This window comes from Symphalangus syndactylus, chromosome 10 (genome assembly GCF_028878055.3).
Source record: "Symphalangus syndactylus isolate Jambi chromosome 10, NHGRI_mSymSyn1-v2.1_pri, whole genome shotgun sequence".
NCBI lineage: Eukaryota > Metazoa > Chordata > Mammalia > Primates > Hylobatidae > Symphalangus > Symphalangus syndactylus.
The window spans coordinates 107,590,249-107,607,442 of NC_072432.2; the positions used below are offsets into that span (position 1 = coordinate 107,590,249).

A 17,194-nucleotide genomic window follows, 5' to 3' on the forward strand; every position below is an offset into this window, starting at 1 on the left:
TGAGAATATTATAGCAACTCCAGCAGTAGCCACACTGGAAAGGGTAGAAAACTACCAAGAGAATTTCAATGGGCAGCCAAGCTCAAACTTAGAAAATAATGAAAAAAGACCAGAAGGAATTATCCCCATGTGAGTACCTGTACCCCTTGAGCCCTTTTTCCTATTTTCAGAGAGTTTTCTGTAGTGTTTTTAAAGCTCAATTTGAAAGAGCCCTTGGCATGTTTAAAGATAGAAAAAGGTGGCTGGGCGTGGTGGCTCACACCTGTAATCCCAGCACTTTGGGAGGCCGCGGCGGGCAGATCACGAGGTCAGGAGATTGAGACCATCCTGGCTAACATGGTGAAACCCCGTCTCTACTAAAAATACAAAAACAAAATTAGCCGGGTGTGGTGGTGGGTGCCTGTAGTCCCAGCTACTTGGGAGGCTGAGGCCGGAGAACGGTGTGAACCCAGGACACAGAGCTTGCAGTGAGCCGAGATCGTTCCACTGTACTCCAGCCTGGGCGACAGAGCGAGACTCTATCTCAAAAAAAAAAAAAGACAGAAAAAGGTGAAGAGCAGATATTACCATTTCCTAGGAATTTCCTCTTCCTGCAACTACCAGGGTTATAACCTGGCCCTACTCCATAATCCTAAGGAGGCCAAACCTAGTTTTCCCCGTAGCAAGGTTGCCAGATTTCACTGGATGCTGCTCTTTACCACAGGCTGTTTGGCTGGCTGGCGTACCATGAACCTGAGCAGCACCTGGAAAGCTGTCACTACCAAGACCAGGAAATTCCATAAAAGGATAAACTTTCAGTGGTGCCTGACTCAAAATGTGATACTGTATTTTCAATAAGATAGATGTGGGGTACTTGGTGTTTATCTCATAATGTCTTTTAATGACACATTTCAGTCATCACAGCTGAAAGTGTTTCTGCATCTTGTACCAATTTGAAATTAAATACTACTCTTGGAAAAATGTATTAAAAACATGCCACCCCACTTTCAGCAACAGCTTTCTGAGCCATACAGGATAAGCTGCTTCTGCATTTCTTTCCAGAGGTGTAAGTAATACCAAATTCAAGTCCATCCAGCTGTAAAAATTCTAAGATGAGAACTTCATGTTGAGGAAGGAAGTTTTAAAATTTAAAAGGCATGACTGCACCAGGCCACATAACAGTTTGTTGAAATGAGAGAAGTAAATGAATGAGATAATACATGAAAGAAGTATTTCCAGCTAGTTTCACTGGATTCTGTTTCTAGGGAGAGAAATCAAATGAAAAATGAACATGTTACAATGCACATGCACTCTCTTCTATTCCTGCTACTCCTGACAACATTCTATTTGGTTAAACTAGCTAAGTCTTTCTCTCAAAATATAAATATATTTTTATATTTATGTATACATGCACATATACAGTCACCTTTTGGTATCTGTGGGAACTATGCAAATATGTTTTGGTTTAGAATGTTCTGAAAAAATGAGTTAGTGAGTATATTTTTTCCCTAAGACTGAGCTGTTAGGATAGTTCAGTTTCTACTATTACTAAATGTTGCCTTCTCTAAGCAAGATAATATACTTTAGCCTATTCAGATTACGCTTTATTTCTCTGAGTTTGTACAACCAATAGGAGGGAAACCTCCACTTCTCTTGTGCATCCAAGAGGTAGAAGTGAGCCCATCAACCAGACAGGAGCAGACTGCTTCAGATGGATAAAAAATTGGGTGAGAAAGAGAGAGAGATGGGAAGCACAATTCAGATGGGACGGCAGATCAGAACACTCCAGCCACTGTAAGAACAAGAAGCCTTGATGATGCAATGGCATGTCCTCCTGGTTGGTGATGTTTTAACAATAGTCTGAGACACTCTGACTTTCTCTACGTGGGGGCCTTGATGGAGACTCAGAGTAGTCACTGACATCAAATCTGCTACCAAGTGCATCCATTCAAGAGAGAATATACTGTTGGGAGATTGGAGGGTAGAGAAAATTGATGGTACTTCCTTTCTAATCCACAGAATGCAAGGTATGGGGCCTATTTTCCTCTTTTTGAATATCTAAATGAGTAGGCAAACTTTCTACAAAGGGCTAGATAGTAAATATTTTAGGCTTTAAAGGTCATATAGTCTCTTGCAACTGCTCACCTTTGCTGCAACTGCTCACCTTTGCTGCCACAGCATGACAGTGACAATAAACAATATTGTAAATGAATGTGGATAGTTGTGTTCTAATAAAACTTTGTTTACAAAAATAAGCAACAGGAGAATTTGACCAGCATGGCACAGTTGTTATTTTCTTTTCTTTTCTTTCCTTTTTCTTTTTTTTTTCTTTTTCGAGACAAAGTCTTGTTCTGTTGACCAGGCTGGAGTGCAGTGGCGCAATCTAGGCTCACTGCAGCCTCCACCTCCCAGGTTCAAGCAGTTCTGGTTCTCAGCCTCCCAAGAAGCTGGGATTACAGGGATGCATCACCGCGCTCTACAGATTTTTGTATTTTTAGTTTCGCCATGTTGGCCAGACTGGTCTCGAACTCCTGGCCTCAAGCAACCCGCCTTCCCCAGCCTTCCAAAGTGCTGGGATTACAGGTGTGAGCCACCACGCCTGGCCATAGTTTCTACACCAAAACTAAATAATAGCTCCATGTGGGCGAGTTAAACAAGATCAAATTAAACTATTTCCCTAACTTGTAATACCTCTAGCTGATGCATGGACCATCCAACCATCCAGACCCACTCCATATAGAAAAATACTTACAAAATCTAATGCAATCCTATTACGCAACCACACAGATGAATATGAGACAGGAATAGGAATTAAAACATACTAATTTATAACTTCTTAAAATTGATCTAATAATGCTTAAATGTAAAGTTTGTCATGTCTTTCCTATCAGACATACATTTTCTACACAGTCACCTATTTGTAAGATGCACATACCACGTGTTTCACAGTATGCCTGCAAGATGCAGACCTGATAACAGCAATGGTCCAGGCATTATATGGTATTTTATTTATGACCCTAAGATGGCACCAAATTGTCACTTGTCAACTAAAGTGCACTTTGGTATACTTATCAGAGAAAACTTTAATAGAAAGTTCTTTAATGTAGTTGAGAAGATTAGTAATTTTTTTAAAAACTGTATTAAAAGGCACATTTTCAAAAGCTACAAATCCAGAGCCCAAAAATGGATCTCTGGAATTTATATAGAACAATTTGCTTGGTTTCTGGCATCGAGTGCTCATAACAATGAGATGTGGTTTCTACTCAACAGAGTTACTAAGTAGAGCAATGCAACTATTGCTTAAGAAATAATGATTCTGGGGCACCCTTGGGTTAAATAGGAAAAGTTCTGTCAGGCCTAAGAGCCATGAAGCCACCACAGAAATGTGGGCCTTTGTCAGTATATTTGTCAGTTTGCCCAGATTTGAGTAAAACAGGATAGGAATAGCAAAATCAGCTGTGTACCGTGACCTGCAAATGAAACACCATCTACCTGGAGCAGCTGTGCAAGCACAGGCTGTTACATCATATATGCTCACGTGTACATGAGAACACCAGCAGATTTACATTAGAAAAGGATTTCTAAGGATAAAAACTAATGGCTCAAATAATTGTTTTCACTTTTCTCCCCAAACTTTGACACTTAATTTTGAATGAAAGAGATTACCAAATTTCTATTTAGATTTATCAACAAGTGTTTTCAACTTAAATTTTTAACGCTTTCTAAAACATAAAATCCCACAATTTTATATGCAAACTTATTAATACATTTAAAGAGTGTTTACAAGAAATTAGGCTGGGTGTGATGGCTCACGCTTATAATCCCAGCACTTTGAGAGGCCAAAGCGGGCAGATTGCTTGAGCCCAGGAGTTTGAGACCAGCCTGGGCAACATGGCAAAACCTAATCTCTACAAAAAAAAAAATACACAAAATTAGCTAGGTATGGTGGCATGAGCCTGCAGTCCCAGCTACTTGAGAGGCTGAGATAGGAGGATCACTTGAGCCCAGGATGTCCAGGCTGCAGTGAGCCATGATCACACTACAGAGCAACACCCTGCCTCAAACAAAAAAAAGTGTACAAGAAACTGTACTACACACACACAAATAGAAATCTGGAAAGGTTATTCTTGTTGGCGTTTCACTGGGCTCCGAAGTAGAGGTAAAAGCTCTGATTCTCAACATTGGGACAGAGAAAAAAGGATTTCAACTTAAAGTAACACTGTCCAAAATGATCTGGAAGTGGACTGTATTGGAGCACTGTGTAGGATATGAGGCTAGAAAGGCCCAAAGAATTACGAGTAAAATTTAAAAAAATAAACAGGCCAAGCGTGGTGGCTCATGCCAGTAATCCCAGCACTTTGGGAGTCTGAGGTGCGTGGATCACCTGAGGTCAGGAATTCAAGACCAGCCTGACCAACATGGTAAAACCCTGTCTCTACTAAATATGCAAAAATTAGCTGGGCATGGTGGCACAGGCCTGTAATCCTAGCTACTCGGGAGGCTGAGGCAGGAGAATCACTTGAACTCAGGAAGCAAAGGCTGCAGTGAGCCAAGATCGCACCACTGTACTCCAGCCTGGGCAACAGAGCAAGACTCCTCAAAAAACAAACAAATGAAAAACCAACATTGTTTTCTACTCTTCTGCCATAATTACTCATTCAGAGTAAGTAGCTGTTTTCTAATGGTAATGTTATTTACTCACTGGGGTTTCCTTACGTGGCATACCTTAAGCTATGTGGTACGCCACGTAAACAGACACATACATACACACACACTCTCACCTCTTAGAAAGTGTCTTACTACAAGTATCAAAAAAAGGGCTACCAGTAATTCAGATCAGTGTTTTCCAGTCAGTAACCTTAATAACAGATTCCCTATTAACATTCAACAACAAAGGAGACTGAAATATTCTTATCTTGTCCTTCTGCATTTTGAATTTACACAACTGTTTGCTGATTAATAACTATGCTAAAGGAAAGTTTTTAAAGAAACTCTTATTCTGTCAAAGCTGAGTTTACTTTCACTTATTGCTTAATTTAACAACAACAAAAAAAATGGACGCTTGTTTTTCTACTAGCTTAGAATTAGTCATTCATAGCTTTGATTAACACATCCAGCTGGGAAATCTCAAAGACACCACAATCTTTACATTTCAGACGGACCTGTGTCCCACTAAACCCTGCTTAGCTTAGGTTCTTCTGCTAATAGCTCTACTATTCAAGCCAAAGGCCACAGACTAGTATCTTTTCCATTTTCCTTTTCTCCTGTCCAGTCATGTCAATGCTAGCTCTCAGAAGATACAAATTCAAGGCTGGGCACAGTGGTTCACACCTAATCCCAGCATTTGGGAGCCCAAGGCTGGTGGATCACCTGAGCTTAGGAGTTCGAGACCAGCCTGGGTAACATAGTGAAACCCTGCCTCTACCGAAAATACAAAAAAATTAGCCAGACATGGTGGTGTGCACCTGTAATCCCAGATACGCAGGAGGCTGAGGTGAGAGGATCGCTTGATCCTGGGAGGTAGAAGTTGCAGTGAGCCGAGATCACACCACTGTACTCCAACCTGGGGGACAGAGTGAGACCCTGCCTCAAAAAAAAAAAAAAAAAAAAAAAAGACAATTCAAATTCCATGCCTTTCTTTCCATCCTGACTGCCACAGCTCAATTATCCCTTTACTCCTTAAGCTTCCTTGATTTTCTAATTGGTCTATTTCAGTCTTCACAACTGACCCACTGTGCTTCCATCAGCATGTTATGATACAAAAATCCAAACTCACATCAAACTCTTGAAATGCCCTGGCATGCTATCAGACAAATCAAATGTCTCTGCTTTCAGCATTAGGCTCCTGCCTCTCTCTCCAACCCTTCACACTGTACCTCCTGCCTTAACAGTGTCAAACTCATTGTGGTTTTCACAGATTCCTTATAGCCCCTACCACCACCTCTGCAGAGGCTTTGCTGTTTGGCTGCAATGTCCTACTGCTTCTCAGCTGGAGTTTCCCAACTTAAAATTTGATTCAGTTGTCATTAGTTCTAGGAAATTTCTATGACAAATTTCTTTGAGGATCCCATGAAGTTATGTCTCTCCTTCAGCTACTGTAGCATTCTGGACAGCATTTACCACTCTACTGGATATATTTCACATTGGTCTCCAGAACTGACCGAAAACTTCCTGAAGGCATGATACTACTTTTTCTTTTTAAATCTAAACCTCCAACGTTTATGGACAATTGTATCTACATTAATACCAGGGACTGGTTAACCATTATCCATTATTAACGATAACCAACTCTTGACAACCAAAACCCAAAACAATGTCATTAAATAAGAGTTAATAGTTCAAGTGGTAACTGAGCTCAAGGAAACTTAACCATCAGAGTGATCTGTCTGTCCAATCACGTACTAGTTAAGGATGAACATCCATACCACATTTTAGTATGCAAATCAGCTGCTGTTTGGATTGCAGGAGCTCAGTCTTAAAAAGCACTTCAAAGATTTTCAAATGCCAATGTCAAGGAAATATCTAGTGAAAAGTGCACTGGATTCATTTTAATCTATGTGTATTTTTAAAGTAAATGGGCAAGATCCCTATTTACTTTCTTGAAACAGCTTATTAGCAGTTATATCCCCTGCTATCTGTGTTCATGGGCTCCTATAGGGCAGGGATGCCATTATCGTTCTACGTCTAGCACACTCCAGGTACTAAAAAAATGTAATGAAAAGATAACCAGTTCGTCATCTAACTTCATGGGTGAGTCATATGCAGAAGTGAATTGCCAAGTGACAGAGGCAGAACGCAAGGTAAAGTTAATTAAGTTTCCTAAATATTATGTTTATTGTTTGCCTCCAATTCATTTCAGTGAGAAACTATTTTTAAGTGTGACTAATACTTACTTTACTTATATAGTATATCAATGAGACCAAAACTTAAGTGATCTCAAAAAGACTACCAATGTAAAATACATATCCTACATGGGCATGGCAGGTAAATAATGTGTCTTATTCTTGTGAGGGTGTTACTGCTATATAAATAAAGCCTGTATCCTGAGAGGGGAGGGTCTTTGGGTTTCACGGTTTCACTTTTGTTTCATCTCTGGGTCATGCAATGTCCAGCACAAATGTGACACAACATGTTCAGCCTTGTTCTGTGTGGCCAGTTTTGATCATTTCAGAACTGTTTACCTAATCAGTGAATTATTTTAAGTTCTTTTCTTTTCTTCCCTGATGTTTAGCCATTATGGGGCTAAATAACTCCATAAGGTAGTCTAACAGGGAAAAACATCAAGTAAGTTAGTATTCTTAGGGACTCTAGCAAGTCCTAGGATTAGGAAATGGGGTAAAAATTTAAAATTTAGATACTAGCCCATTTAAATCATCCATGTCAACTTAGATTAATATATTATGGAAAATTGCAATCTGGATCTGTACTGTACATTCAACTTCTTTTTAAATCATAGATTCTGTGTACTATGCATTCTCCAGCATCCATATGGATAATTTTAATTTCTGTATCTTCAGCATCCATATGGATAATTTTAATGCTAATAGCCCCCACTGGGATGTCATTAATTTAAGAAATCATTTTTATTTTTATAGTACAAAGCAAATGAATGTATAGGCACATTTATTTCAATCAAGTCATAATCTGAACCTAAAATGCAAAGCAAAAGATTAACGTGCATTTAATACGTATTTCAAGTCCTTGTAACAGAGAATAAAAATCATTACAAAATTAAGGTATGAGACATCAAGTCACTAATGATAGAGTTGATTAGACAATGGCTTCCATGTTCCCTCTAACGACATGGAACAATGTACATTTGACAATTCAGCCTTAAAGGGTTAAGTAGAATAAACTGTAGCCAGCTCCTTAACTCAACTGCCTCAGTAACAAGGACTCAAAGAATATATATTTTCCCTATCAATGACAATATTTCAGTGCTAACACTTGCAGTTTAATATTGGATAAAAGCTAAGGAGTGGTTCATCCTGACAGATTATAAAAGACAAAACTTAATAGCTTCAAGAAGGATTAAACCTGTAAGAATTGGGACCAATTTTTGTTTACAGATAGAAATATTCAACAGAAAAACAAATTTCTAATTTTAAATTTCTGGCCCACATACTCAAAACAAATGACCTATACCTCATCAAGCTTTTATGAAAACTGATGGCATTACACACAAAATCCACCTATTTCCCTAGCATGCCCAATGAAACAAAAACAAGTACAGAACATATGATGAAAGTAGAAGAGATATACTCAGGTTTGTGCTAAAATCTAGGCCAAAGAAGCTTCAGATGCACAGAGCAAGGCCAGCAAAGAATCTTCCACATATATTCTGGTTCATTAACCATTTGTTTGGGGGGTTTGGGGACTTTTTATTCTAAGTCTAGTAGCCTATACTTCCTAAGAAATATGATTAAAAACATACATAACAGTAAAAATAATAGAATTACTTAGCTGAGGTATTTGGATTTATATTTAGATGACAAAATGATATTTGACAAAGTATATAGTTATCTTTAACTCAAAAAGGAAGACATGTTAATATAATTTATTATAAACTTCAACCCAATCAGTCTTAAATGTTTTTGACTCTATGACTAAGTGTTAATTATGGACACTGTTACCCTAGAATACCACTTGATAGCCCTGCATTAATTCTGCCAAACCAAAGACATACCTTTTTAAAATAAAAATAAAGCAACCATTTACACTTACTAAGAAAAACAAAAATTTACTTCAAATTGTAGTATAGGCTTTTCAATCACAAAAAGAAAGAAAAGAACAGTGATCTGACAGTGGTCACATCCTGTGCAAAAAACTTGATACAAAAATGGCAGCACATGGTATCTGAGCTGCTTACATTACAGGAAAAAGGAAATACAGTAGCTGAAATATGGCACTCCTGGGAATCAACTTCTAAACCAAATAGAATGCCTTTGAAATGATTAAATTTATTTGTGTATTAGTAAGAAAGCCCCACCACCATAAATAGTACAATATTTAAAAATAAAAAAAATATATCTATCTAAGATAGATAGTGTATTTGTACTGTTAGACTTCTTTAAGTGCAGAAGGTGGTTCAGGTTTTGCCTTTTTAATTAAATAACTGACCATATGCTTTATAAAGTTTCACTCAATCACAAAAGCCAATTTAAATCAAGGAATATGATATCAAAGTTGCATAATTTCATTTGGGACTGCCAGCAGGTTAAAGTCTTAAGTCTTTAATATTAATGTTCATTTTTAGTCAATGAATAGTTAAAAAGTTCTCAAATCTTCATATCCTCTTGAACTTGCCCTTCTAAATGATCCTCAGACTGCAATTCCTAGTTTGCAAATAAAATAATGCAATATGCATCATACTTCAAGAAAAGATGATGATGTCGAACTAACATGCTTCTGGATCTTTTCCCTGCTCCTTTCAACCTTCTTTATAATTTCTGCCACTATGCACACTGATGAGGTGAGACCCAAAAGAAACAACAGATCTGCAAGAGAAAATAAGTTGGGTTTTACATTTCTTTGAAACTTACAGTTGCAAAGCTTAATAGCTTACATTTTTCTAGCATTTTAACACAACTTTTTTGTTGTTGTTGTTCTGAGGTGAAGTCTTGCTCTGCTGCCCAGGCTGGAAGGCAGAGGCGTGATCTCAGCTCACTGCAACCTCTGCCTCCTGGGTTCAAGCCATTCGCCTGCCTCAGCCTCCCAAGCGGCTGGGATTACAGGCATGTGCCATCATACCCGGCTAACTTTTGTATTGTTAGTAGAGATGGGGTTTCACCATTTTGGACAGGCTGGTCTTGAACTCCTGACCTCAAGTGATCTGCCTGCCTTGGCCTCCCAAAGTACTGGGATTACTGGTGTGAGCCATGGCGCCCAGCCACCACAGCTTTCAAATACATTATTTCACACCTATTCCATAAGGCAGGCACAATCACCCTCAGTTAAAAATAAGAAAAGAAAAAAAGATATTAAATGACTTATCCAAAGTCATATAACTAGGAAAGGCAGCAGCCAGAATTAGAACCCAAGTCCTCTGACCACTTTCCCTGAAACCTTATGTGGCTAGCCTTTAACAGTAACACCAACAAAAGGAGTTTATTTCATAGATCACACAGCCCTTTAAAAAAGTACTGTATCAACAGTAGTAGCCAATTTGAATGAAAATGCCTATCTGAAGATTAAAAATTTGACGTTAATATGTTCTATTTCAAAGCATAGAAGACTTGTCTTTACAATAGTATCCACACTATCTCAATTCTTATTTACTGCTTGGAAAATTGCAGATGTTTCCTTAAAATGCCATTTTTTTAAAAAGAGGAAGCAATGTGAATATGGAATTAAAATACTGAAATTCAACTAGTTCAATTTTAAGGTAAATTTTAACTTATAACAAAAACTACAGTGACACTGTATAACTCCTTTTCATAAATACCCAAACTGAGAACTCAATAAAGGATAGCATTACTGTCAAATATATCATTCCTCACACTTACATAGGAAAACTAATTTTTAAATGCACTGTATTATACATTTAATAAATGGTAACGTAAGAATAATGTGTAATTTCCAAATAGTCTTTATAAAACATTCTGCTATTTGGGTCAGACTGACATTTTGTGAAATTAGAATATACAAACAAGAAAGAATAATGAAATTATTAGTTTACTGAAAATTCTAACTTTAAAGAAGAGAGCAACTTGGTTTTCAGGGAGATTAAGTCTAGTTTTCATACAAGATGGTGTAGTACATAAAAAGTTATAAACTATACTCTAGAGCAAGTTTGGATTTGCTATATTTGAGAATCACATAATATGATTTTTATAACAATTGATAACCTATAAAAAAGCAAAAACCAAAACCCTGGAGTTAGGAGAGTAATTCCCCTGAGCTTCCCCAAGTGAAAAAATAGACTCCTTTTTCAAATCAAGTGAGTTACTTATTTTGCTATTTTAAAAGAATTTTAAAATTAAAACAAACACATTTATCTAAAATATATAAATGATAAAGATAATGTTTTCTTTACCCAGTATGCTTAGGCTCTCAGTCTGAAAAACCTTCTGAAGTGGAGGAAAGTAAATAACTAGTAATTGTCCCATGATGGATCCAAGAACTGCATAGCAAAACATTTTATTACTGCAGAGTCCAATCTCAAACACAGACTTGGTCTGTTGGCAGAGCAGAAAGTTCAATTATTACTCCTTGGTCACAGAAATAACTTCTTTATTATATTCACTTCTAATTTTTAATAAGCAGTATCACTTTATCACTGAATTGTGCAATGTCAATTCTATGAAATCTCTTAAATTTTACTATTGTTTTGTAATAATTCAGATGGAATAAAAGTAAATATTAAAGTAGCTTTTATTTTATTTATCAACAAAAGGTTTACTTAAAAAAAAGTGACACTATATAATTTAGACCATAGAGGGAAAAGAAACCTTCTTTTAACATCCCAAACATCAAGAAACTTTATTTGTATTTTGCTAAATCATTTCTATACATTCACTAAGGTAGATAATCTAAAATCCTTTCTTGGAGAATGGACCTAATTATGTGTGTACTGAAAAAGTAAAACTACTTTTCATAAAAAAATAAATATTACAGCTTCTTCAAAAATTGGTCAATTAGTGAGAATTCACTGTACTCAGAAGTTCTAGCATGGCAAATGGTAATATAGTTAAGGATTCATAAAGTGCTTTAAAGCTGAAATGAATAGTCATGCCTCAAATGAAACTAGTTTTTAAGGACAATATGCTCTAAAAAAGTACCACAAAGCTCTAGCCCATTATTTTCTATCAAAACACTTAGACCAAGAAGCAGCAGTCACACCTTAAGATACAACATGGGAAGAAAAGCAAAATTAGAATGTCCTAAGCTTTGACACAATGACAGGAGTGATGGGAAAAAAAACAGGCACAAAACTGCTCGTGTACTCCTAGCAATACTGTCTTTTAAAATGAGACTAATAAAATCTCAACAGAACCTATGAGTTTGTTCTATGCTCAAATAATGTTAACCACGATCTATCTTATAGCTATAGCCAGCTAAACCCAGATGACAACACCTGTGAATTATTAATACTTTTATGTTCTAGTCAGACATAAAGCTTACCTCCCACAAATGCCCCATCCTCATTGTGACCAATGGCACATGTTTATAAGAAGGATGTGGCTGGGGCTGCAATCTGTGGCTACAAAATTAAGCAAAGCTAAAAACCCATAATCTTTGCCTACTTATTAGAAAGCACTCTACTCAAGTGAGTCAGTCAAGTCAATCAACTAAGTTCACCTAAACATACCTGGGATCTGGAACTTAGTGCATTGAACATGTCAAAAAACACAAAGCATGTGAAGGTCATTGTTGTGTCTCGAGGTGTAATCACATTGTCTCGTAGCTGTCAAGAGGCAATAACAAAATTATTTTTCAGTGGCTGAACTTAATGGATAAATCGCATGCTTTTTAAAAAATATAAACATTTTCTTTCCATTAGGAAGAAATAGCTTTAGCCTAACACATGAAACATAAAAGCTACCCAAATTTCCTATAAATCACCTAGTGAACAGCTGTAATCTACATAATGAAAAGTAAAAAAAAAACTTCTCATGAACTATGTATTAGATATTAAAATACTGTTATTATTTAAAAATAATAAAGTGGCTCTATGATTTTAAGACTCAGATTTTCTAACTTCTCTCTAAATTTTCATGTATTTTTATTGTAACTGATACTTCTCTGCAGATTTATTCTAATACATGAATCAATAATTTTATTTATCCATAAAGATGGAAATCAAACTCTTTTAAAATGTTCTTATATTTTTCACTAAAAGAGCTCCCTTAACTTCCCAGCCTCCTGGGTAACCCATCAAAATAACTAAGAATCCTATCAGATATATAGAATTCATGTTAATATAGCAGCTTGGCCAGTGAATATACCTCACGCCAGAAGACAAACAAAGTCCCACAAACAATGATTATTGATGAAACAAGTATTTTAAGTATCAAGTTTTTAGTCAAAATGCTGTCTTTCCAGTTGCGAGGAGGTTTACGAATGACATCTTTATCCACTGGTTCTACTCCAAGGCTTAAAAACAAACAGAAAAATAAATTACTTTCAAGTTTTAAGGTTTGGATGTGTTCCTTTCACAACCTCACTAACCTCAATTATTCAGCAAACTAAATGCTTTCTTATAGAAACAAAACGTTGAATCATAAAACACTGGCTGATTACGCAAAAATAACCACTGATTTTGTCACTTTTTCTCTCCTCTTTGTTTGGCACAATTTGATAGGGGATAGTCAACTTTCAAAAAACCATCCAATTCATTTACATATAAGTTTACCTATTTCAAATACGGTGTGAAATACATGACCTACCAACTGAATTTTGAAATATCTTTCATATAAATAGGTTTTAACTGGGATAATTTGCTGGAGTGGCCAAATGACATCTATCACTCAACTACCCCATTATTATTAAATTTTTTTAAAAAGTTATGACACTCAGGTCCTCTAATACTTTCCCAAAGTCTCTAAAACTGACAACAGAACCTAGATAATAACACTGAACCCAGAAATTTCTCCATTATATCCAATTCTTAGAAATAAAAGGCTTACTTACTTCCTGAGGACAGGGATAGCACCTATTCCTGATCTGTTCTCAACCTTAGGCTAGGCATTTAACAGTGGAAAGGCTCAGATCTACACTGCATGCACACTCAAAAAGCATTAATAAAATACACACATCACACAATTTATAACATAAATGTTAAAACATTTGCTGCAAAGTTTTCCAACACTGTCCATAAATCAAGTTTAAAACTTAATTATCAGGGTAGTACACATTCCTTGTCTTTCCAGCTCATGCAATTAAAAAACTCGTACCTCTGAGCTGGGGGTCCATCCATAATAATATTGATCCACAAAATCTGCATGGCATTGAGAGGATTAGGAAAGTTCATTAACGTAGCCAATGAGATTAAAGTTAATGCTGCTATACTCCTGTTGAAAAAGAGAGTCATTTAAAAATATCAGCATAGTAAATCTGTTGATTCTATGATACCACTTTTTTAGCATTTAAAAATCTGTTGTTACTACTATGCTTTTAAAGGAAGACTGTTTCAAGTGAACTATTCTTCATTCATGTGGACATTTTAAAGCTAAGAGTATTTTAACAAAGGATTTTCAAGATGTTTAGACAACAGGAACAAATAAAGAATTTTTATATCTGCATGATAGTTTCAACAATATTTTGGTAACTGTTTTTTGACTACACAATACCCCTTCTACTTTTGGAAAAAGATACCAAGAGGAAACAATGAGATGTGAGCTATTAAATAAATCACAAAGATTTATATATTTTGATGATACAGACATCTATTGTTACATTTACAACCTATTTATCATGCCATTTTAAATTTCAGAATACAATAAATTTTCTTTTTGGAAAACTGACATATGCACAATGCTCAGAAATATAAGGCAGAGAAGTTTCTAGGCATTCTGCTTAAGTTCTACTTTTCATATAATTTATCCAGAAGACCCATGGTGACAAATTTCTTGCAAACTTACGTGCTCAGCTGGAATCTAACGAAATTTTTAATGTTATTATAAATCCCTTTACCCTCTTCAATTGCAGACCTGAAATTTAAAAAATAAAGATGAAGTGAGAAAATATTATCCTATAAAAATGTATCTATACTAAAACACTGTAGAGCTAATTTTGAAAATAAATTTCCAACCGGGCACCGTGGCTCACGCCTGTAATCCCAGCACATTGGGAGGCCGAAACTGGCAGATCACCTGAGGTCAGGAGTTCGGACCAGCCTGGCCAACATGGCGCGGCAAAACTCCGTCTCTACTAAAAATACAAAAATTAGCCGGGTGTGGTGGCGCATGCCTGTAATCCCAGCTACTCGGGAGGCTGAGGCAGGAGAATCGCTTAAACCCGGGAGGCGGAGGTTGCAGTGAGCCGAGATCACACCACTGCACTCCAGCCTTGGCAACAAAGTGAGACTCTGTCTCAAACAAACAAACAAACAAACAAACAAATAAATAAAATAAAATTCCAACTAATACAACACATGTATCAATATGGAAACATTTATTTTAACAAAGAATTAAAGTCAAGCCTAAGCTCTACCTGAACTAATTTGTCACAATATTAAAATTCTTATTCTGAAGAAGATATTCCAACATTAAAATCATACATTGTCTCTCTACACAAGAGAAAATACTTCACATTCATAATACATAAAATGATTATCTTTTTTTTTTTTTTTTTTGAGACAGGGTCTTTCTCTGCTTCCGAGGCTGGAGTGCAGTGGCACAATCTTGACTTACTGCAGCCTCGACCTTCTTGGCTCAAGCAATCCTCCCAACTCAGCCTCTAGAGTAGCTGAGACCACAGGCTCACATCACCACTCCCAGCTTTTTTTTTTGTATTGTTTGAGAGATGGGTTTTGACATGTTGCCTAGGCTGGTTTCGAACACCTGGGCTCAAGTGATCCATCCACCTCAGCCTCCCAAAGTGCTGGCATTACAGGCGTGAGGTACCATGCCCAGCCATGATTATCTTCTTCACCTTCCTCTAAGCTCAATTTTCTTAGTGGTACAAAATGCAGAGTAAAGGTTTAAACTAATTCATGTCAGGAATTAAATGGCAATGAGATATATAAGAATTATAGAATTTAAGCTACATGTTGCTCCTACACATCAAGCAGATCACATGTTGCAGAGGAATTAAATAAAGAACATGGTTTACAAGGATTCATATAAATTCTCTCATTCATTTAGCTGAATCCAGGAAAATCTATGCTTTTTAATCAACTCCCCATTTCTTCTAAGATTTCTATATAATTATAATAATGGAAAGAAAAAACTCATTTCCTTGCAAAAGCTTGGCAAATACTGTGAGTCCTAAGCTCCTAAATGTTTCTCTGTAGGCCAACACAGAGTAATAAAGCAGCCTGGAACATATAATTGGAATTTATCACTAAACTCAGGTCATCCAACAGGTGGCTACCAAAAAAAAAAAATAAATAAATGGGATTCACATGATCCCCACCTGAACACTGTGAAACTGACACCACCATGTATTACACTGGAGTCTTAAATCAATTGGAAACTGTAGCTGACACAAATAGAGCTATTTAAATTTAATAAATTATAACATTAAATGAGGGCAAGATGAATAAATTACTGATATAAAAAAACAGGTATGGATGTAAACTTCATAATTTTCAATATTTATTATAAGGTCAAAAAAAAAGCCATACATATGCATATTTCTAACTACCTGAATTTAACTAAAATAAAGGCCATTACTATACCTTCATATTAGTGCCCAGAAAAAGGTGACATGTGGCTGGCACTTGGCAAATATTTCTTAAATGAGGGTTCTGCCATTTACCATGCCTGTTCCAGCCACACAAATCATCTTCTTCAGACCATAAAATAGGATAATTACCCTAAAAAATGGCTTAGTTTACCTAATGTTTAAATACTAATTCTTTTCCAATTGAATTCTCTAGGGGTGGGGGACAGGAAAGGATAGGGGAAGATTCTCTGATAGGCATTCACTGAAACAAAGCTTACATTATGGTTTGAAAATCATCATCCACTAGGATCATGTCTGCTGCCTCTTTGCAAACATCTGTACCAGTCTGGCCCATCGCAACTCCAATGTCTGCAGCCTTCAGAGCAACTGCATCGTTTACTCCATCTCCTGTCATGGCTACAACTGAACCGTTCTTCTGTAGCGACTAGAGTGGCGCAGAGGACAAGGGAGAGGAAGGAATTTTGATAAAAATGTTGCTTCCATACAAAGCGATAAACAAATCCTCCCTAATTTTTTTCACATAATTAAGATCAGAAATAATACAGACCACCCATTGTTCAATGAACTTCAATAAATGGAGATCTCAGTAAGATAAAGCTTAGAAAAAGTTGCTACTAATATTCCCATCTGTGAGAACTGTACCTCTAAATTCTGTTCTTCAAACAACTATACAATGATTCTCAACCAGGGGCAATTGTGTCTCCCAAGGGACATCTGACAATGTTTGGAGATGTTTCGGATATCATGATTTGGGGGATGTTACTGGCACCTAGTGGGAAGGGGCCAAGGATGCTGCTAAACATTCGATAACATACGGGGCAGCCCTTCACAACAAGGAATTATCCAGTCCAAAATGTCAATGGCG

General features: G+C 36.6%; 1 protein-coding gene across 8 annotated transcripts in view; it reads right to left on the reverse strand.

The window, feature by feature from the left end:
* The window catches only part of ATP2C1 (ATPase secretory pathway Ca2+ transporting 1), a 158,257-nt gene that overhangs the window by 5,955 nt on the left and 135,108 nt on the right, over nucleotides 1-17,194 (reverse strand). For 5 of the 8 annotated variants that reach the window (XM_055295432.2, XM_055295436.2, XM_055295437.2 and 2 more), the window contains 7 exons: nucleotides 16,587-16,753; nucleotides 14,562-14,630; nucleotides 13,875-13,991; nucleotides 12,927-13,074; nucleotides 12,290-12,385; nucleotides 11,015-11,156; nucleotides 9,352-9,476 (listed from right to left, as the gene is read on the reverse strand). In XM_055295432.2, coding sequence (XP_055151407.1) covers nucleotides 9,352-9,476; nucleotides 11,015-11,156; nucleotides 12,290-12,385; nucleotides 12,927-13,074; nucleotides 13,875-13,991; nucleotides 14,562-14,630; nucleotides 16,587-16,753 — 864 coding nt within the window. The remainder of the gene's footprint in view (nucleotides 1-9,351; nucleotides 9,477-11,014; nucleotides 11,157-12,289; nucleotides 12,386-12,926; nucleotides 13,075-13,874; nucleotides 13,992-14,561; nucleotides 14,631-16,586; nucleotides 16,754-17,194) is intronic. The other 3 variants (XM_055295433.2, XM_055295438.2, XM_063610736.1) reach the window with 1 other exon arrangement.